Source organism: Lynx rufus, unplaced genomic scaffold (assembly GCF_022079265.1).
Source record: "Lynx rufus isolate CCGP_SWC_20201006 ecotype Redwood Valley unplaced genomic scaffold, mLynRuf1.p SCAF_7, whole genome shotgun sequence".
Classification (NCBI taxonomy): domain Eukaryota; kingdom Metazoa; phylum Chordata; class Mammalia; order Carnivora; family Felidae; genus Lynx; species Lynx rufus.
In genome coordinates this window covers 48,976,868-49,000,187 of record NW_025814889.1, presented here as the reverse complement: position 1 = coordinate 49,000,187, position 23,320 = coordinate 48,976,868, and the positions used below count along the sequence as shown (strand labels likewise).

The following is a 23,320-nucleotide window of genomic DNA, read 5'->3' as shown; positions in this document are numbered from 1 at the left end:
CTCTGGATCCGTCGTCCTGGTCGCCGGGTCTTCCCGGGGCGGCTTTGGGGTTCGCTGAGAGGGGAGATGTGAGCGCCGGCGCCCAGAGCTTGACAGCGCCCTCCGAGCTGAGACTGAGAATGCCCTTTTCATTTAGGCTGCATTTGCTCTCCAGGTTGAGAGCAAGTGACCTGCAGTCCCCATGGGCTTGTTGATCGTTCTCGGATACCTGTTGCTCTGGAGCAAAGCTATACCCGAGGTTGGGGGGGTGGGGTCTTGCACAATTATCCTCGTCGCTGTGGGTGCTGCGTTGCAAGATGAGGGAGAATTCCTGGTAGCGGGAGAAGGAAAACTTGATTTCAGAGCTAAAGAAGAGGATCTCATTCCTAAGACCAGAGTCCGCTTGCCTAAACAGCTGTGCTTTATTTTGATGATAGATACAGAAGTTAGAAAAACTATTACCTTATAAAGATGCTTGGTTCCCCCTACCCCACCCCATCCCCAAAGAGGAAGTAGAAGGCAAGGACCTTGATAATAATAGTCTTGGGAATGATTTATTATTAATGAAACCTTTCTTGAAATAAATAAAACCAGGTTATTGGTGACCTCAATGTCACAGGTTTGACAGACTGGAAGCTCCTGGAAGGTGGCCACTTTTGTTTGTATGTGCTTAGCATAATTGTGGAATGATCAACAAATGTATTAATAATAGCATAGGATTTGGAGGGTAGCTTCTTTTTCTTCTTTCTAAGCCTTCTTTTAGTTCCTTTATGTTTAGGGGGAAAATCACTCTACCTTTAGTCTCCTAAATATCTAGGTGTCATTTTAGCTTTAGGAGTGATAGAAACTCAGAAGTTCTTTTGTCCTAGTAAAGCACTGTCCACATAAAAAGGAAATGGCAACTTCTAGACCCTGCCAGTATATTTCTATACAACAACATTAAGACAAACATTTTTAGGTCCATGTCATGGAAGGTCTGGAATTATAAATTATTTTGAACACCAGAAGTTGGCAAAAGATCACTTAATACACCAATTTACACATTTGTCTTTGTTTTATATTTTTGTCAAATGTAACTTTTCACATTTTTATGTGAAAACCAAAATGTTGAAACATACATGTCAGTTTGCATCGTCTTTAAGTGATCTTCCTAAATAATAGATTGATAGTCAGCAGCTGTATCCTTATAAGTGAAAAAAATTAACCTACACAATTTTTTTCTTGTGTGCAATTCCTATATCTCTGAGGTCATTTGGGAGTTAATGGAGTATTTGGCTTATATATTTTTTAGAAATCACATTTGATGACTACTTTCATGATGTATAAATAAGATAGATAATTACTTAGAATTTATGTGCATGGAAATGAGCAGTTTTGCATGAAATAACAAATCATTGTTTATACAGACCCTTGCTTGGTCTGTGTTTCAAAGAAATGCTTGCCATTCTTATGTAGAATTTATACAGTTATATATCTGCAGATATTATGCTTTTGTGATGCTTTTGTGATGAAGCACTGAACTTTAAACATAAGGCTTTTCCTTAATGAATGCATATAAAATGACAAATAAGGAAATTCTTTTATCTTTAGCCAAAAGTATGGGTTTAGACACATTGCAGATGTTAAAGCTTCTGGTTTTTTTGTGCTGTTATTAATGATTACAGAGAAATTTTGTTTGTTATTGGGGATGAAGTAAACAATAGCTAATGTTAATGTTGACCTTTTTATCCCTCAGAGGAAGCTCTGGTCCTTTGGAAATCAGCAAATACAAACTTTGTTGGGTGCAAGGCTAGGATGCATGATGAAGAAGGCAATTACACTCTCATGCTGTCGTAGAAATACTTTTCCAGAAGGAGTTTCACTTCTTTCTTTCTCTTGAGAAGCTCTTTTGAAAAGTTGTAGATGACAAAATGCTGCCAGGAGCAGTTTACACGTTTAGATAACCGATTTGTGTTGCAAAAATATCTTTGCAGACTGACAGAGTGGATGAAATGAATGAATCACTAACGTGATTAAGTTTAACAAGGATGAAAGTTAAGTCATGTTTAAGTTTAAGACACTGATTGCAGGAGTTCCGAATGAAGGAGTCTGCAGTTCTTGTGAAAGATGTGAATCTTGCTGACAGTGGCTGTACAACCACAGTGCCGGATACAGAATTGGGAGAATCTCAGTGAACTTTTGCGAGGTCAGCTTGTCAAGTCATGTCGCAAGTAGTGGATGGATGGAAGGCCATGTTTTTAGTGATGAAATGGCAAGTGCCAGCAAAGTGCATGTGGCGAAGAGAGAAGGCAAGAGTCAAAGAAAAAAACAAACAAGACCATGCATCTTATGAAGAACAAGGGAAGATGCCAGGTCTCATTTTCCTAGAAAGTAGTCGCCTAGGATGGGGTAGAGGGTCCTAATAGTTGCTGGGCTGCTTGAAAGGTTCTGAGTAAATGTAAACAAAAAGTTGACTTTCTGTCCGTTGACCATCTCTGACCCCAGGTATTTGAAAGTGTTCAGTCGGACACAAGATGGTTGTCTGATCTCAAGGAAGGATTCCTGACATGGCTAGAGGATTCCTTTGGTTGACCCCAAGGCTCTTTCCAACTTTACATTTCCATGGTACTAAGAACCTAGGTGTCATTCTGAAAGCACCCATCTATATAAAATGTACTTACATTGTATATAATATCATTTCCTAAGGGTTAGGATGGTACCATAAACTAATTTACTTAAGATTGTCTTAGAAAAGGAATCAGAAGTTGAGGAATGGCATTTCTCTTTTGTGTGCCAATGGTATTGTGCCCAGAAATATATAAAAATATTAACTAGATATTATATATCAATTCCTGGAACATGTGTATCTGTCACATGACTCAATCATGTGATCTAGTGTGAACTGAGCTAAAATTTAACCTTGAAGTCCAAATTCAATAATTACAACAGGATTGACTAATATGAATGTATATTATTCAGCCCTAAGGAAAATAAAAGAGTTCCCAATGTGATTCCCCCATTATGTGTATTGTGTCTTGGGTATTTATAGACACATGGTAAATACATGTATTCACACACATCAAGTATTTGTTATCAGTTATTGACCAAAAAACAATGCCTTCATTAAAGATGTCTCAGGTTATGCTATTGTGTCTGAAAATGTATATGTTTTAGAACCAAAGAGATCTAAATTCAGGTCTTGAATCTATCGTTTATTAGTTGACTAGTTTGCAGTCAGTTGCTATAGCCCTCTCACAGGATTGCGATGGAGATCACAATGGAAAATGCTGATAAAGTGAACGGTGGCTGGCATGTAGGAAATGCTTAATAAACACTAAGCCCTCTCTCCAGTCGCTTATGAATTCCCAAATCTCTTTTTTTCAAGGATTGCAGATTTACAATGATATGGTGAATCCAAAGGCGGGAACCGAAAAGATTTTCTCAGCTCTTTAGTTGGAACGACAGTGAATTATCTACCAACACCCAGCATGGCTAAAAGTGCAGAGGTCAAACTGGCAATATTTGGGAGAGCAGGTGTGGGCAAGTCAGGTAAGTTTTTTGATGTGGTTGTTGCAGTGTCTATGCGCGTGCACGAACGCGTGTGTCGGTGATACTGCCTCCTGAGATTGGACAGGAGGGTGGTCGGCATTTCTCGTAGTCTCATGTGTTGCTCTTTTAGGTGAAGTCTCTTTCTTTATCTAGAACTTTCATTTTGCGTAACAAGTTTTATGTACTTTTTTGCTTATTTATGATGAAGTAGCTCGGCTGATAATACACGAGGCAAGGGAGGTATCATAGGTCGTGGTATTCTGAGGAAAGGTATAAAACAAACCTCCAAAGAAATCAGATTGTGGAAATGAAAAAAATACGTATTTTCTTTTCTTTCTCTGTACAAGATCCGGAGGGGCCACTTTTATATCTCATTCATCTTGATATTTGCAGCAACCAGCCCAATGTCAAGCACGTGTTGGATGCTAAACACATGCTTGTTGAATGAATATATCTTTTCAAGAAACAGAACTGCATTACTACCCGACACTTTTAAAATGGGGAAGAAAATTTAGAATGTATGACCTCAAGCAAGACAGCTATCGCCACCAGTGCCTCTGGAGTGAATTTAAATGATCGTATTGTGGCTTCCACTAGTAATTCAGAGACTTTTTTTTTTTTTTTATTCCTTACGTGAGAAAAGACTTACAGACCTTTAAGATTCAGGGTGAAATGGTGGATGTGAAAATGCATCTAATCCAATTTGAAAATGTATCTCAGATTTCATAATTAAAGAACAATGCTAAAGTAGATGTTGCTAAAATGTGAAGGCAACATGGCTTTTCAGATCATGCTGTCTTGATCTCTTACTGGAGGAAAGAACCATAATTGACTTTGCACACGGAGCTCTTGGTTTTCAGGAAATGACTCCAACAGATATCTAGTAGGAGCATATTTGTAGAGGGAGAGCCATTTGGGTTGTCCAATACAATAGGTAATCCACATAATCTTAAATAAACAAACATAAATAGCTTTTAATTCTGTGACCAGTCTCCCTTTCCTAACTGGCTCTCTGGTTTAATTTCAGCAGTAAATCTTCCCTATTCTAAGTCTTTCTCTCTCTTTCTTTTTCTTTTAATTTTTTAAGAGTGCTCTTTTCTGCCATCACCCTTTCTTCTTGCTGCTGACTTTTGCCTCTGGCAGAAACCAAGCAAAGAAAATAGATAGTTGGCAAGGCTTAAAAACTGCCAGCCTTCACAAGATTGAAGATAGTTGAACTCCTCCCCATTAATCTCCTCAGTGTTTTCCGATGGCGTGAGAACCTAATTTCCGTAGCTGGTAGAAAGCTCTGGAGAATGAGGAAGCTGTTCCAGTGAGTGGAGGATGAAGGGAAGGGAGTCTGTGGGAAGGCGAGAGCTGCCAACAATAGCTTGCCTAAGTCCTTCGTGAGTGAAGGGTCTAGGCCTGGGGCTGCCTATTTATTACTCATTCATTCAAAACTTACTAGAGGCAGTAAAAGAAGGAAAGTTTTAGAACTCCTTTTATTTATCAAAATAAACTCCACATGGTTGGAAAAGTTAAGCGAAAAATTAAAATTTGGTTGAGAAACTAGCTTGCTGTATGGGTAGCCATCCCCTTCTCATCTATACTGTCTGAGGGCAAGCACTGGACATCTTTCTTTCTTTCTTCTTTCTTTCACCTCTCATTCATTGCTTAAAACGTGGCAATCTTCCACTGCAATCATGCTTCCGAAACTGCTTTTGCTAAGGTCACCACTAATCAATAGCCACCAAATCTAATGAACATTTCCCGGTTCTGGTCTTCTTAGGACTCTTCCTGCCATTCAACACAACCACGTATTCTTTCCTAAAACTCTTTCTGTCTCAGGCTGTCACGACCTCACACTTCTTGGGTTTCGTTCTACCTCTTCATTGTCCCTAACCAACTGCCTTCCTAGGGTGCTCTTCATCAGCCCGCCTCTCAGAAACCTCAAGGTCCTGCATCCCCACCTCTTATCTTCTTGCTCCATACATTCTCCCTAGAGGCAATTCCTCACCCGCATAGTTGAAGATAACACCTGCACACACAATCCAAATTCTGCTGACCTTGGTTTTATTTTATGTCAAGTGCAGAAGCTGGACTTGTTCACTAAGTTCCTTTCTAACTCTAAAGTCCTGTGATTCTTTTTTTTTTTTTTTAATTTTTTTTTTCCAACGTTTATTTATTTTTGGGACAGAGAGAGACAGAGCATGAACGGGCGAGGGGCAGAGAGAGAGGGAGACACAGAATCGGAAACAGGCTCCAGGCTCTGAGCCATCAGCCCAGAGCCCGACGCGGGGCTCGAACTCCCGGACCGCGAGATCGTGACCTGGCTGAAGTCGGACGCTTAACCGACTGCGCCACCCAGGCGCCCCATAAAGTCCTGTGATTCTTAATGCATGTTCTTTGAACTGGTTTCTCCATCCACCTTGTATACATTCTGCCATTTGTATTTATTTTCATGTAGGTGAAAATGAGAGTGATAGACTTACATGCCTTAAACAATTGCCCTTTTGTCTGTCATCTGTACACAGTGTTTCCCTATTTCAACATTTAGACTGTTTTTCCTGAGACCTGGTAACCACACGTCACATTTAAAAGGTGGTACTAATTTGACTTGTGCATGGGAGACAGTACTGAGACCTTTTCTCACAGTTCAGTGAAAAGTTACAGAGTGCTTTGTATCCATCAACTCTGGAATCTGACTGTAGCAATGTTAAACTCACGTTTATTCTAATTTTTTGTTAACATGAATGTCTGATGTCTCTGCCTAGTTGTTGTACCACATGGTCACTTTTCTATCCTATAGTCTGTGTCATTCTTATAAGTTGTTTTTTAAGTCTGTAAGACGTTATGCCTGCTAGAATGTCACAGCAGCTTCTCATTTTCTCAGATGCCTCCCCACAAATGGTCATGATCTTCCCATGGGCTCAATGATCTGTTTCTCTCCAGACACCCAGCAGGGGAAGGATTCTTAGGGGAGCCAGCTTGCGATCTTGGAAGGGTAGAAATAGAGCATCTCTGATTTGACTTGGGTCTGTGTTCATTGCATCAGAGGCTTCAAGTCTTACCTGTACCATCTACTTCTCCCCATACTCACTACCAAGTTAGAATTTGGGATAAGCAAGACATGTTGTCTACTTGCTAACCGACAAGTCAGGTTTGACTTCCAATTCTATACTTTATCATCGGGGTGAACATGGCAACTTTGGCAAGTTAAGTCCCTCAACTATAAAAAGGATATAATAGTGCCAATCTCAAAGAGTCATTGTTAGGATTGAATGAGTCATTACATGCAAATCTTTTAGAACAGCACCTGGCACATAGTAAGTGCTCCAGTATTAGCTTATAATATTATAGCTTTTCGAGGCATACTGATTTTAATTTGTTAAGTTTTCTAGAGAAAACATACTGTCGAAGATGCATTTACATTCAAGTGGGTATTTTGGTTTTCAGTAAAAGTCGGAAAGCGTATAAGACAGGAACTCTATATTGCTACTCTGCAAACCCTACACACACACACACACACACACACACACAACTTCTCTGTCTCTTTCTCTTTTTTTAATGTTTATTTATTCTTGAAAGAGAGGGAGAAAGCGTGCAAGTGGGGGAGGGGCAGAGAGAGACAGAGGATCCAGAAGTGACTCTGTCACTAACAACGGCAAGCGTGATGTGGGGCTGGACTCAGGAGCCATGAGATCATGACCTGAGCTGAAGTTGGATGCTTAACCCACTGAGCCACCCGGATGCTGGTGTCTCTTTCTCTTGAATTCAAAATCTGGCTAATGTCAGTTACAGTTTGACTACTGGTGATCATAACTCTACTTCTTGTGTCTTATATCTTGGAAGAACAGCCAAAAATATGTTTGTGTCATCAATAAATTTACACCTTAAATTTGAAAGTACTGCTGGTATGTGGTAGGCAGCTTCCTAAGCCCAGGTAATGGATAGGCCCTCTATGTTTAAAACAGAATTTGGCCTTACCCAGAACTTTTTGGTTGACAGGTTGACCATAGAAGTATTAGCACAGGCAAAATTTAGTAATTTGTTAATTACTAAGGAGAACTGATAAAACATGAGGAGTGTGTGTGTGTGTGTGTGTGTGTGTATTTTTATATACAGAGTATATACATGGTCTTGTATTGGGAGGATTCTTTTCTCTTCCGTCTGATTTTACCTCGCAGTTCTGAGAGCTTGCTTGCTGGCTCAGCATGGTGAGCACTGTGGGGGATGATGCAGATGGCAGAGGGTCCTTTTCCCAGCCCATTGTATCTTCTCTTACCCCAGCAGGGTAGACATGCCCCTTCACTGGCTGAGGGTAGAGCTCTAATAACATGGCATGTGGGACATAGATTTCTTCACTTGTGTGTGTCAGCCTATAATTTGATAGGCTCCGAGTGATCAAAGCAGTAATGCTTGCCATAAAACCTAGAATGCACACCATATTTACTTAAATGCTTCCTGGATTCATATTATTCAAATTCATAGTAAGTGTGGGAGGAGCTGAGAGAAAAACAACAAAAATTTTAAATTTAGTTTCACAGTTGACATTCTCATTTTAGAATTGAAATATTGTGTGCCAAAGCTAAATATATTTCCTGAAAGGGCTAGCCTCAAATTGAGTAATGCTATCCTCTAATTCAAAAGCCACTTGGGGCACTCATCCGTGAAGGCTTAAGTACGGAGATTCAGATTGCTGGGCTATAAATTGAGTGCTAAACACAAACGAGCTTGTGATATATTTTTCCTTGGCACAAAGAGAAGTGATCTGTTTTTCCCTCTTTTTTCCTTGTTTCCTTGTTCTTGTTTGCTCCTCTCTGTCTCTCAATTATAAAAAAAATTTTTGAGGGGCGCCTGGGTGGCGCAGTCGGTTAAGCGTCCGACTTCAGCCAGGTCACGATCTCGCAGTCCGTGAGTTCGAGCCCCGCGTCAGGCTCTGGGCTGATGGCTCGGAGCCTGGAGCCTGTTTCCGATTCTGTGTCTCCCTCTCTCTCTGCCCCTCCCCCGTTCATGCTCTGTCTCTCTCTGTCCCAAAAATAAATAAACGTTGAAAAAAAAATTTAAAAAAAAAAAAAAAATTTTTGAAAAACTTCTTTCATTTTATTTTTCAGTGGGGCAAGGACAATTCTGATTTTAAATATGACTCTTCCAGAAAGTACCAAATACCGCTTTAACATAATATGTATGCTTTATGGCTGGGGTATGTTCATGAGATTTCACATACGTTAAATGAAAACAGCAATATCAATAGCATCCTGGCTAGGTCAGTTTCCTTATGCTATAGAACCTACCTTTTGCATTTTAGAACCTTTTTTCTGTATGTAGCTATAATGCCAGTTCGTTCCCTTCATTCAGACTTAATGGTGTAGTATGATGCTTTTTGAATGTTGTGTTCAAAGTACTATTAAAAGAAGAAAGAGTGCCTGGGTGGCTGTCAGTTAAGCATCTGACTTGGGCTCAGGTCATTATCTTACATTTCGTGGGTTCAAGCCTCATATCAGGCTCTGTGCTGACAGCTCAGAGCCTGGAGCCTGCTTTGGATTTTGTGTCTCCCTCTCTCTCTGCCCTTCCCCTGCTCGTGCTCTCTCTCCATCTCTCAAAAATGAATAAACATTAAAAAAAATAAAAAATAAATAAAAGAGGAAGAGAAAGATCTGGGCGATTTGGAGTATGTAAGCATCTCATGACAATCATGTAATTATTTTGCATGCTTTATAAATTACGCAAAATATATGCAAAATTCAATGTTGCTCCGTAATATATCCATGTTTGTTTGAGTATAAAAATGATACCCCCCACCAAACAGTGACCAAAGTGGACTCCCTGGGAGCATAGAGCAAGTTGACCTGTGGCTTCAATAACACGTAAGCTCCAGGTCCAATATGAAAACCACAAGTCTAGGAAATGACCTTGGCTGTGCACGTCACATGAAAGTGAGCGACCACTGAGAATGGTCCTGTCCCACACTTTTTACTTATTTAAGTTCTCAACCAGCTCTTCAAGTTCTTGGTCACTCTTGTTTTAAAATTGTATAATCTTGATGGTAAATTTTCTTTAAAAATTTGTCTGAACAAGAAGAGGGACAGATTATGTTTCGGGTTGGTGCAAACACAAGTGTATGTACATGAACACTAGACACAAGGGTATATATGTGTGTGTGTGTGCATGTGCATACCAAAAAGCCTTTCCTAGGTGGTTCTTGAATTTGAAAGATTGCCAGAAATGAGGTCCATTGGTTCCTTGTTTAGTTGGTGGTTAGAGAAATAATTGTTTTTTATTTTATCTTATGATTTTTTTAACATGAAATTTATTGTCAAATTGGTTTCCATGCAACGCCCAGTGCTCATCCCAACAGGTGCCCTCCTCAATGCCCATCACCCACCCTCCCCTCCTTCCCACCCCTGAAATAAGTATTTCTTAAAGGACCGGGCCCACGGGAGGAAGTTGGCATTGAGACAAGTTTGGATGAGGCTAGAAAACTAGCTGTTTTCCTGCCATGAATGTAATCATATGGTTACCTTGGCTTTCAAGCATTTATACTTTCTTCACTTGCAAAGAGAGAAAAGCAAGAAGAGACAATCAGCCTAGATGAGTTGATTTTCATTTGTTTCTTCCACCCCAAGAGGAACAAAAGGGTATTTTCAAATCCCAGGTGCACACCTGTTGGATATGTGTAAAAGTCATACCTCTGTGCAAGCTGTAAGTCACGATGACCTTTATTGTACACCCAGAAAGAAAAAGCAAGGATGAGGAGTGGTGAGGGCTTAGAAAAAGAAAAGAAAAGAAAACATGAAAAGGAAAGAAAAAAATTAAAAGCAAAATCGGTTGTTAACGGGTGGGTGGTTAAACATGTTGTAGGTTGGCAATGACCAATTCTTAGACTTTTCCTAAGGAAAATATAATTAGGCAAGAAACAATACTGGCAAAACAAAACAAAATAAAAAAATCAAGACCTGGTTTTCAAAGCCAAAAGGACATATCTCTGTCCTTTCTTTTTTCTATTGGAATATATTATTAAAATTTGGGTATCCTTTATTTTTAACTGACAGGTAATTTATTCATCAAAATAGTTTCCTGTAGTTAATTGTCAGTTGTTGTTTGGTTCCATTTTTGTTTTCTTGGCAACTGACAAGGACTAACTTTAAGGAAAGGGAGTGAAGAAAATTGTAAATCATCCATGTAATTCCCCTTTTTATTCCTGGTATTTCTCCAACTTATGGGTTTAGGGAAATCAGCCAAATTTTCAAAGTGGTACTGTCCTTGAAGCCAAAATTCCAGTGCAAACGCATCTCTGTTGCTACAGCTGCCTTTGAAAATTGATGTGGTTTCAGAAAAACAGCCATAATTTCTTCCATCCCATTAAAAATGAAAGCAGTTACATTATAGAGACAGAGCAGTCTGAAAAGGTAATTTCAGCATGGAGTAAGCAAATACGTAAAGCTCCTGTATATACATATGAGAGAGAGGTTGTTACATAGATCACCCAACTTCTTGGTGCACAGCCAAGTCTAGAGTCCCTAGTTTATGACTCTTGCAAGTTTGCAAAAAATGTGTTCATTTGGTATCACACCATTCTTTTCCACATTCTTTGGAACACCTTATGTTAGGAAATGAGATGATCGTTAGGATTTTATAAAATGAACCTTGTTAAAACCTGGTGAATTTTGTGTTTATAAGAAACTTTCAGTTATCAATAAATAACCAGTGCATAGCAAAGCCTTCTGGGACTCCTGGGTGTGTTACCAATCAGTATGGCCACCTGTAAGATTCTTAACAATCGTACATGTAAGAAAGTTCCTCTGTAATATAGTATTTCGTTTCTTATAGCATTGGATCAAGTGTAAGAAAACTGATGAGTCATCCTCTGCTAAAGAATAAATTTCTCATTGTTATCAAAAGAATATTTTACACTATGTCCTGTCAATATGATCTAATTATTTTTATTTAAAAAAAAATTTTTTTTAAGTTTATTTATTTTTGAGACAGAGAGAGACAGAGCATGAACAGGGGAGGGGCAGAGAGAGAGAGAGACACAGAATCTGAAATGGGCACCAGGCTCTGAGCTGCCAGCACAGAGCCCGACGCGGGGCTCGAACTCACAGACCGTGAGATCATGACCTGAGCCGAAGTCAGACGCTTAACGGACTGAGCCACCCAGGCGCCCCTGATCTAATTATTTTTAAAAAGGCACTCAACTCTACTGACTGAAAGGATTGGGTTTAAACTTCAGCTTCATCCTGCTCATGTCTTTTATTATTCATCTGTCAAATGAAATATACATTTGCTTGTTTATTGATTGATTGATATAACAAGGCAGGTAGGATAGGCTTTGAAGGTACTTTGAAAAATCACAAGTGTGATCTGAATTTGGTCTTAATCCAATGATGCTCTTGTTATCAAAGTCCATGCAGTTCTTCCTCTATGATCCTTAACATTTCTGTCTGGACAAGCAGGATGGTGAATTCTCTAGCTGTCCATTGCTGGAGGCCACACGAACATGCTCCATTCAGCAGTTGACTGTTAATGTTTCTCCACCAACTACATAACATTACAGACTATTCAGATGTAGCAGTTTCTATGCCTTAAGTAACTTGCCCTTTCAAATATGTGAAATGAGTAAGTACTGAGTTGAGATTTTTTAAAGATCGGTATGTAAGAAGTCAAGATGGGAGGAGAGCTTAAGAAAATAATTCAGACTTATGCCTTATTGGAGAAGGAAGCATGACATGTTATAGAATTTTTTTGATGATCGAATCTTGTCCTTACTAAAGGATAAAAGTTTAAATATTTTGGTAGAAAGGTTTCTCAAATAACATATAAATATATGTATCTCCATATTTCCTTTTAATCTTAAAGTATATTTTTACTCATTCATTCAGTCATTCATCCAACAAACATCTGTTGAGTCAACTTTGTGTTCTAGAGTATTTGTACATGGTATAGGATACATCTACATTCCCAAAAGGGAGAACAGTAGATAGATATATCTGCTCATCATTATATCCCTAGGCCCTCACACAGTATTTGACACAGACTGGATCCTCAGTAAAATGAACAAATTGAGTTAGACTACGTGTTCTATACATGGTTTATAATTTTACTGAAAGGCATATATTTTAATGGTCTCCTTGTTATAACCAAAGTAGTTTCTTCACCTGCACTTGAAAATCTCCAGTGATAGGAACTCAGTATGATTGGACGTAGACTATTTTTCCCTTGGACAGCTGTCAGTCAGTGTTCCAGAGAAACAGAACCAATAGGACAAGAGCATACACATACACCCATACACGATTTATGTATGTATGTATGTATGCTGGCAAGACGGAAATCTGTAGAGCAAGCTAGCAGGCTGGAAACTCAGGCAGGAGTTAATGTTGCAGTCTTGTGGCAGAATTTCTTTCACCCTGGAAGCCTTGGTTTTTGCACTAATGGCCTTCCAGTAATTGAATGAGGCCCACCCACGTTATTAAAGCTAATCTCCTTAAGGTCAACTGACTGTAGATGTTAACCACATCTACGAAATACCTTCACAGTTACTCCTAAGGTAATGTTTGATTAAATAACTGGGCACTGCTTTGGGCCAGCCAAATTGGCACATGAAACTATCACAACAGCTCTTCCTGTTTGTTACTTTACCTTTGGAGCCAAAAGGGGTTCATTAGCTTCTACTTGTTGACTTTAAGCTTACTCTCAGAGTGACAGGAGACATTTTAAATCCCTCTTCCATCTGACAGCCCTTAACACATTTGCAGATAACTAGCGTGCCTGGACCCATGCTGGCTTTTCTCTTCCACAGTCTGGTTACTCTTAGTTACTTCATTTGCCCTACAGAGTGTGGTTTCTAATCCCAGCACCATACCAGCGGCGGTTCCACTTGATCTGTGCACTCCAGAAAGTGTGGGGGCTGGAAACGAATGCAGACGTGTCAGATGTGGGACCTCCAGGCCAGATCAGAGCAGGACTGTGAATCTGTGACTGCCTACCCTGCTTTTGCTAAGACATCCTAGGTCATTTGTTGCTTTCCGCATGACAGCGGATGTAGTGTTGGCTCATGGGGACATTACTGCAAATGAAGTTGTCTTTTTAAAAAATATGTGCTGTTGCTGAGTGAAATTTTCCCAAACCTATAGTTTGTGTATGGTTAACCCAGGTGTAGAAGTTTATTTTCATCCTCTTAAATATGGTTTTGTTAGATTTAATCTATTCTGGCCTGTCGGGAGAATTTGTGTCTAGTATATGTATCATTCTTCTCTATTTTCTGTCGTCTAGAAATATGTTGGTCTTGGAACATTATGGGCCCTTGCTGCTCTGCTTGAATCATAGAATTTTCCACTTTGGTATTATTTAGCTCATTGAAATGATTGAGAATCCCAGGGAGTTCTTTGGATAATTTACAGCCAGTAAAGAAAAACAAAGATATGGGGACATTACCAGCATATCACATTATTTCCATGTTCATTAAATAAATTCTGTTAAGATTTGCCTTAAAAAGGATGATCTGGGAGGAAGTCTTACAGTGATGATCCCTCATTTAGTATTTTGTTTAGCATTTCTTGTTTCTGTCTCACATTCTTATCTTAAGAATCGAGGTACATAGCTCTATAAAGTGCATACCAGTGATCAATTTTTATTGGTCCAGATATCTATTCGATACAGAAAGTTGTTTTTCAGAGACTCATCCAGGATCTGTATGTACATTTCTGTACTGAAGTGGCTGAATTTATGTGCTTCGGGACTGCTGCTGCAAATCACAACTGAGTTTGGGAAGAGATTTTCTTCACTGGATTATACCAGTAGATATCAAACTTTAGCCTACCCCAGAATCACAGGGAGAGCTTGTTAACACACATGTTTCAGGACCCCATCCTCACAGGTTCTGGTTCGGTAGGTCTGTAGTAGAGCCAGAGAATTTGTATTTCTGATTTCTAACACGTTCCCAGATGATGCTAATGATGCTGGTCTGGGGACCACATTTTGGGAACCATTGTATTAAGTTTGCTAAGTACTTAATTTCCATTTGAAATAGGTGCTTTCAGCTTTGCAAATGCACAAGCTGTTTCCAACAGCTTGTAAGAAACACTGAGTGTCAGGCACTGTAATGAGTCCTGGTGATACAATGGTAAATAAGACAGATGGGCTGTCTGCCCTCATGAGGCTAACATCTATATTGGAGTGGATTAAGTGAGCCAAAAATACTCTATGGGGCAGAGCAAATGTGAGGTTTTTCTGAGGTTCCTTACAATTCAAATTTTTCACTCCCATGGTCTGGTAACTTTTGTTTAAAAAAAAAATGTATGTCTTAACAACTGCGACATGCTGGGCTTTGGTTTTAAGATGAGATGTTTGGCAATGGTAGGTGTGGATTGAGCTAAATAAACTGCAGTGTTAAGTGTCTGAGAATTAAACGTTTAACCTAAGACCATGGTACCAAATTTTCTACTGAGAGAAACTAAGCAGACCACATAGGAATTGAACCCATAACCTTGAACTTTTAATTAACACCAAGCTCCACTTTATCAAGGTAAGGCTAATATAGAACCAAATTAAAGAAAGGAAGTTGTTCTTTTGGAACAATGATTTGGAAAAATGATTTTAAATTGCTCTTTGGTGTTGTCATATATAAAACTTATGCAGTGGTGTGTAGACAGAACTGTAGTATTGAGAAAAGTTCATAAGTTTCCACTGTCGGGGGTAAAAAGATATCTTTTTCTCAATGATGCATTTCCTGGTTTTAAAAATACGTGAAAAAGGTCTCTTTTGTTTTATGTGACTGGGCAGTAATTTAAGAGGCGAGGCCAAAAATTTAAAAAGCAAGAATAAAAAATTGTGAATATTTATTTGTCTGAAAAGTATTTGACTTTTTTGTGCATTAAGAATCCCATAAATTACAACTAAATCTAACAACTGAGCCAGCTTCCTAGTCATTTGGCAACACTTGTTGACTTAGAGGTTTTAAAGGAAGACTCAACCACGCATGGTAGTATGAGTAATGGTTATCTGTTCCAATGTCTGGGACATTTTTCCATTCAAGATATTTTATATCTTGAATTTATTTTTCTACAGTGTCCCAAAAGAGGTGAAATCAGGAGCATAGCAACCATGAGTCTGAATATCCTTGAGTCTTCCAATTTAACCCATGATTTCTTATGTCTCCCATTTACCAATTTACAAATGTTTGTGACATTACTGTTATGTTCCCAACTCTTCTACTGTCTCTATTCTCCCATCAATAATGTCAATATTTGTGGGGGAAGTCCAGAGAACTACATCATTGGCCTTGTCTTCAGGGACGTTGGTGTTTTGTTGGACATTTATGACTTACAATTAGAAATCACCTAGTGATAGTTTATGTTCCAGCAGGATGACTGATTTTTACAAATTTGTATCTTGAAATATTTTTTTAAAAATTGCCAGAGTTACCAAACAGTACAGAGAGTCCTTGTGTACCCATCACCTAGCTTTTCCCAGTGATAACATTTTACATAACCACAATACATTGTCAAAACCAAGAAATTAACATAGACACCATATCAGTTGCGTGGCATGGATACAACTAGGTTATAGATCTTAAAATGATTGATTTTTGACTCAATTCAGGCTCAGGACCCATTTGGAAAGGCAATTGGGAAGGATACCGAAGGAGAGCCTTTGAGAAAGGACAGAGCTCTTCATGAGTTTTCAAAAGGTGAAATCTGATAAATTACTTATTATCAGAAATGTATACATTGAAATATGTACAATTTAGCAAGTAGGTCATACATAAGATGTTCTAGCAGTTTAGTTTAGGCCATAAATGCTGTAGGAATTGAGGAGAGTAAGAGAAATCAGTGGGAAATACTTGGGGAGACCTTGAGGGAGGCAGTGACACTAAAATCCTGTCAGTTCAGTGGGATTTTTATGGTGAGGAACGGAACAACTTCCCTCTTGTTTCTTATCTTTCAAAATTATGATGTTTTCCTCATACCAATTCACATATGTCATCAATGTTGGAAGTAGAAGCAGGGAAAGGACAACAAAGTGAAAAAAAGAGAGATAGGAACTGAATGAAAGCTGGGAAGGGAGAAGAGCTTTCGAAATCTTGCTGATTCCGTCCCAGGAAAGGTCCTTTTAAAGGTGCCTGGAACTAGCTCAGCAGTCCTCATTTCCCTTTAGCGTCAGGAACACAGGCTTGGAGCCCAAAAGATCATTTACTAACTGTATGTATGGTTGGCTTCTTAACTTTGGGGAGCCCCAGTTTCCTCTTCAGTGAAATGCAAATGATAATAACCATCTTATCTGAAAGCTGTTGTGCACCAAAAACAAATGAGATGTAATTGTTATGTCCAGAATTTGTGATCCCCAAAGACCTCCAGGGAGCCGAGTCCGATGCAAAAGCAAAAAAGCCTTTATTCGAGCTAGCTCGAGCTCAATCCCCTACCTGCACCGACGTAGCGGTGAGATACCGGGGAGAGAGAGAGCGAGTTTCAAAAGGACAAAGGTTTTATTGGGGCCTAGGGGCAGTTGGTGAGGTAATGGCTGTGGCCTCAGCAGATTGGCTGGGGAAGGGTCCGAGTCCTGTTGGGGGGGGGGGGGTCGTTACTCAAGGGAAGGAGGTGTGGTCAAGGTGAAGGACACCGAACAAGATGGAGGCGGGCATAGCCCCGCCCTTTCAGTAATAATAGTCAGCAATCCTAGTAACTAGCTAATGCTTCTAGCATTGATTATAGGCTAACCACTGTTACAGGACACAACACACTCGAACCCAAATAATTATCACAGCACCTCGATAAATTTGGCCCAATTATTATCCCTTCTTTACAGACAGGGAGTTTGAGTTCCCAAAGAGGAAGTAACTTGCACAGGGTCCTACAGTTAGTGACTGCATTCCGGCAGAGCTAGGATTCAAACCCAGCAGTTGGCCTCCACTGTCTGTCCTTCTATCCACAGTACTCTGAAAATTTTAACAAAACACCAGGCACAAGGCTAGAAATACTCCACAAGTGTTATCTTCCTCTCTTTCCCCTTGTCTTCTCTTCCTCATTACTTAGGAATACTCATTTGGTTTAATCAGTATCTATGAAAAGTACTTTACTTCACTAGATCCATTACTAGAGAAAAATGAGGAACCAGGAGAGAGAAGATGGTGATTAACTAAGAGATCTTATAGCCTTCTATTATATTTTTATTCAGTTGAACTTTAAATTAATATTTCTATCCCAAACTCTGCCTATGATTTCATGCTAAAACCTCTTATTTGGCTTTTGAGGCCCCACAGTATGTGAAGGAGGTGTTAAGGGAGGAAGATGGAAAGTATAAAGAAAGACGGACGAGCCTAACATTGAATATGTGAAAAATGTGAAGTGTGTTAAATATCCTCAGTGGGAAGGGAGGATACATTAATAATTTGACCTGGAAGAGCCCCAGAAGCAAAACTCAGAAGCTATTTAAAAACGTGAAAGTCCTAGCATGTCAAAATTAAGGAAAATATATAGTCAACTCAAAGTTTTTAAATGATGTTATGTGTTAAAAATACTGGATTGCAGAGCTTTTCTTCATTATTTATCACAATAGGAGAGTGGTTTTTTTCTTCTTCACTGAAATACAAGATGTTCTTGTGAACCAAATAGCTGGAAGAATGAGGCTCCTACACAGGGCAAAATGCCAAGAGGCTTCAAACATTTTATGAGGGCAGATCGGGTAGGATTGGATCCCATCAGATAACTCGAGATCCTTTATCTAGATTGTGAATAATTCATGATTAATTATTGCTGAGATGTCTAAGTTAATAAATATTGTTCAAGTCTGTGACACTGCTTATAAATTCAAGGAACCACTATCATTTATTGTTGCCAATTATTTTTGATCCCATAATTAATTATTCAAAACTACATTATGGTGGTGCTATTTTGGATGAATAATTGGCATAAACAGCTGTGACATCAAAATGGAAATTTTACATATAGTTTTTTCAGGTAATTGTTTCAGATTCAGTAAAAAGGAGGTTTTGTTCAGTACAAATTAAGAAATTCTCAAACAAGCCATCATGAGAAAATATGAGCTTTTGTAAATATGTTTTATTTAAGGTATCATGAAGCAAGAGTTTTTAAAATTATCTTTTATTTATGCAATATTGCATTGCCATAGTTAGTAAGTAAACACTTCTATCTTGTTTGATTCCCTACAGAATATTCAATATAGACTCCCAAATTCCTTACTCTGTCTGCTCAGTCAAGTTTATTGTAAGCCCTATGCATGTTGTGTAGAGTTCTGATACAATTCACAGTATTAACATGTTTATATATAACATGTGATGGTTTGAATGACCCAAAATTTACTGTGATTTTATGACAGTGACAGGGTTGTGTTTTACTGAGGAACAAATACAAAAATAAAGAAATAAATTTCCAAGAACTATCAAGTTTATTTTAATCTTAGAGTGCTTTTTCTATAAAGATGTATCGATAAAGGTGGAAACAAAACTGAATTTGTCAAACAAAGTTGAATTTGTCAAACTGAACTTTAAAGATACTGGACTAGCCATTCAGTTAAATTAGATAATTTTCAAATCTCCACTGTTATTTGATGAATGTGCATATGAGCATGTATGTATATGTGTACGTGTGTGTGTTCACTAAGAGTATTACTCCAAAAAACTCAAAACCTAAACCCCCTATGAACAGTAGTGTTTTCTAGGTTTGAAACGCATGGAAAATGTTGAGATGCTAATGTACTTAATATTTAGTTTCTACTTAGTCTCATGTAGCTTTTCCTCCATATGTGGCAAACGCTAGTCTAGAATATGGCAATATGAGAAAAACATGGACTCTCTCTACTCTAGGAAACAGAGCTGCAGACAGAATAGAAAGATAGAAATGGAACACAGTCGACATATTGGGGCATACAGAAACAAAACCAAACAAAGAACCCACTCATGGTCCTTCCAGTAAAAATTCATCAGAATGCCATCACCAAATGGAAACATTAGATAAAATATATTAACTATACAAACAGTAACAACCCTGTTATTTTAAAACATTTATTTGCATTGGAAAAAGACTACCACATATTGCCACCCAGAGGCTCACCCGTAGCTGGTTTGTATGAGGTAGTTAATGAGATTTGGGACTTTGGAACTGGTGAGATTAACATGAGATTTGGGACCATGAAGAGATACTGTAATGGACTGAGAATATTGAGGACCTTAGGATGGAGTGGATATATTTGCATATGGGACTCCCTAGGGGGGCTGAGAGAGGAATGCAGTGGCAGAATAATGACCCCCAAAGATGCCCATGCCCTAATCTCAAGAACCTGTGAATATATTACTTTACATGGCAGAGGGGACATTGCAGATATGATTGAGATTATGAACCTTGACATGAGGAGATTGTTCTAGATTGTCCAAGTGAGCCCAGCCTAATCACATGATTCGTAAAAATTGAAGAACCTTTCCAGGCTGAGGTCAGAGGCTGAGGCCGGTGGAGATGTGACTAAGAAGGAATGGTCACAGAGATGTAATGGTGCTGGCTTTGAGAACAGAGAAAGGGGACCATTGGCTAAAAAATGTGGGTCAACTCTGGAAACTGGAAAGGTGGGGAAATGGATTCTCTCTTAGAGCCTCCAGAGACACCCTGATGATGGTGTCAAACTTCTAACATACAAAAGTGCAAGACAGTAAATTTGTGTTGTTGAGCACTAAATGTGTGATAATTTGGATTCTTAAGCATGAAAATTGAGGCTCCTAGAAGCTATGGCTGCATACAGTGAGAAACCACTCTTCTACACAGAATGAGTTCTCTGAGTCTGTGTCTACATTTGCCCCCTTACCCTGAAATTCAAAATAGCCTGTGAAAACTTAAGAATGGAGTCCAAATAAGACTTGGGGGAGACCAAATGGGTGGAGATGACCAGAATCCTGAAGAACCAAAGCTGGTCAATTTCCAGGTTCAGGGGATCATGTTGAATGATCATTTGAGCGAGGCATGGCCTGAGTGGGCTTGAGTCTTGCACCCCTCTTTGTAAAGAATGGGGGTGCCTTTGAGAACTATACATGTAGGAGAGGAACTACATGTAGTTCAATCATTGAATCCATGTGGATCTATCAATGGAAGCATCCTTACAAAGGGAGAAGATAGTATAATGCAGAGCAAAGAAAATAGAGCCAGAGGCTGTGAACTAAAGGGAACTGGGACACCACATATGGAGACCCAGGCCAAGTGATATCCTCTTAGACAAGGCAGTTTGGGATCTTTAGGCATCTTTGTTTTCTAGGGGCCCTAGATGGCCTGGTCATTCTGAGGGCAGACACCTAAAGGAAGGAAAGCTGGGAACACAGGATAAAAACCAGTCTCCTTGATAAAGGTTGCTCAGCACTTGAGTTGGGCTGGATCATGCCCTGGGTAACAGGGCTTTCTCTCTGCACTGCCCACCCCCACATGCACACATGCTGAAGACAGATGGACTGCAGTGTGCCTCAGTCTGTATAGTCAGGAATTTATAAGGTGCAGGGCTCACATTCCTCAGATGACTTAAATTAGCTTTATGAGAACATTCTGTTGTCTAGCTTTGAGGGCCCATAAACGGTAAATAATAAAATTAGCTTACTTCATACAACACCAGGCATTTTACAAAGTACTTTATTTATATCTCATTTAATAACTCACCACAACACGATTTAAGTCTTGTTCTAAGCCCTGCCTTCCTGATGAGGAAATCGAGGCTCTGAGAGGTTTAACAACTTGCCCAAGGTGTAGATGTAGTGAATCTCAGAGGCAGGACTGAAACCCAGGTGTGCTAACCTCAAATGCTAACTGTTTTCTCTTCTGGGCCTGCTCAGACTGTGCTCGTCAAGAATAGTTCTGTTTCAGCAATCTAGTAGTATCGGTCATAGAATGCAAATATCTCCCCATAGGTTCACATTTAACTCTTGGTGATTTATGAACTTCTCATGGGTCTCCAAAAGAGGTTGCATTTTATGATACCTTGCTAATAACTGTAATAATTTTACAGCCCAGTAGCCAGACTTCTTGGATGCAAACCCTGGCGGCACTGCTTCCTGGCTGCACTGGAAGGTGAGCTACAGAATGCAGGCATTTTGGCATGTTGTGATCAGCGCAACAGCCCCAGCACCCAGTTTCATACACTGGAGGTATTCAGTAAATATTTGCAGAATGAAAGACTGCTTAGTTGCCATTGCACGTATTAGGTGAACGTGATAACTGCTACACTGCGGACTTGCTGTCCATTGCATGTATTAAGGGGAATAATCTGTGAACATTCTTAGAACGGTGCCTGACAACTATTAAATGCTCAGTCAGTGTTAGCAGTTGTTATTGTACATGAGGCTGAAGCCTTTGATCTGTGTTTGGACAGGCTGGTGGTCCCTTAAGGTGCCACTGATGAAGAGGTTTGGCTATTTTATGACTGGAACCTTTCTCCCTTGTCCCTGGTCTTTCTGTCACTTCTCATTCTCTCCTATGACTATTTTGTTTCAGTGGCAGCAATTAAGGCTTACACGGTATTTACAAATTGTGCTATGAGTGCTGAAGAATAGCCTTTCCTGTCTAGCACAAAGGTGTAGAAAATACCTTTCAGTATTGGAGAATCGCGACTTCTGAAGGTCTTTAAAAATGATTTCAGTGTACTGGGGCGCCTGGGTGGCGCAGTCGGTTAAGCGTCCGACTTCAGCCAGGTCACGATCTCGCGGTCCGTGAGTTCGAGCCCCGCGTCGGACTCTGGGCTGATGGCTCAGAGCCTGGAGCCTGTTTCCGATTCTGTGTCTCCCTCTCTCTCTGGCCCTCTCCCGTTCATGCTCTGTCTCTCTCTGTCCCAAAAATAAATAAATGTTGAAAAAAAAATTTAAAAAAAAAAAAAAAAAAAAAAAAATGATTTCAGTGTAAACCAAATATTCACCAATCACCAAAACGTTCCCTGCGCTCATGTGTTTCCTCGAGTTGGCTCAGCACATTTTGGGTGCGAGGTCCACAGTCTGGAAAAAGAGGAGACCTGATTGACCTTTACACCAGGGCTTGAAACCCGAGTACAGTCACTCATATGAAGCCCAAGCTTGGAGGTTTCAGGTGTTGGAGAAATACTTCCTCAGGGGAAAAGAACAATTAAGACAAGGTATCATTTTCTAGCACGACTCTGCCAGCCTGGTAGGAAGCTGATAATGTTAATTATCTTCATCCAGGAAGCCAGGATCACCTCTTCAGTCAGGAAAGTTGTGCCTGGGTAGAACAATATGTTTTTCTCTTTCCCATAAAGAAACAAAAGCTCTGTGTCCACATCATTTCACCGGGATGGCCGGTGTGCCCATCCCACAGATCTCTACCTGGGCTGCTTTCTAACTGGACTTAGGATGAAACCTTTTCAACAAATTGTTGACTAGAGAGGGCTCACTCATGTAAATTATGGAGCCATTTTTTGCCCAGATTTTAAATGTCCTGAAAGGAGGAGACGTCATTGGCTCATATTCCTCAGGTAGTCACAGGTCACACACTCAGCTTTGAGAGTATTGCTCTGGGTGAAGCGTTCATGTAGCCCATTGAGCATTCTGGGTAGACAGCTATGTCCCTTCCACATGCCTGTCCATTCAGCTTGTAAGTATCTCAAGATACATAAAACACAAATCCATCTGATGGAGTGGCTCTCCACCTTCGGTTGTTCATAAATCCAATTTAAGTATGATTTGGGGACAGGAGCACAGGATGGTAACCAAAGCTACAAGCCTTCTGGGGAGGAGAATGGCATGTTAATAATGTATTTATCATCTATGATGCAACTTCTCTAGGTATCTGCTTGCCTCAGTTTGGTGCCATATGGCAGCCAACACCGATTTCCTCCCACCTTC

General features: G+C 39.7%; 1 protein-coding gene across 2 annotated transcripts in view; it reads left to right on the top strand.

Annotated features, from left to right (window-relative positions):
* The first annotated feature begins 3,446 nt into the window (after positions 1–3,446).
* RERG (RAS like estrogen regulated growth inhibitor) overlaps positions 3,447–23,320 on the top strand; it is a 118,309-nt gene continuing 98,435 nt past the window's right edge. For both annotated transcript variants that reach the window (XM_047064899.1, XM_047064898.1), the window contains exon 1: positions 3,447–3,507. In XM_047064899.1, the coding sequence (XP_046920855.1) occupies positions 3,447–3,507 (61 nt within the window). The remainder of the gene's footprint in view (positions 3,508–23,320) is intronic.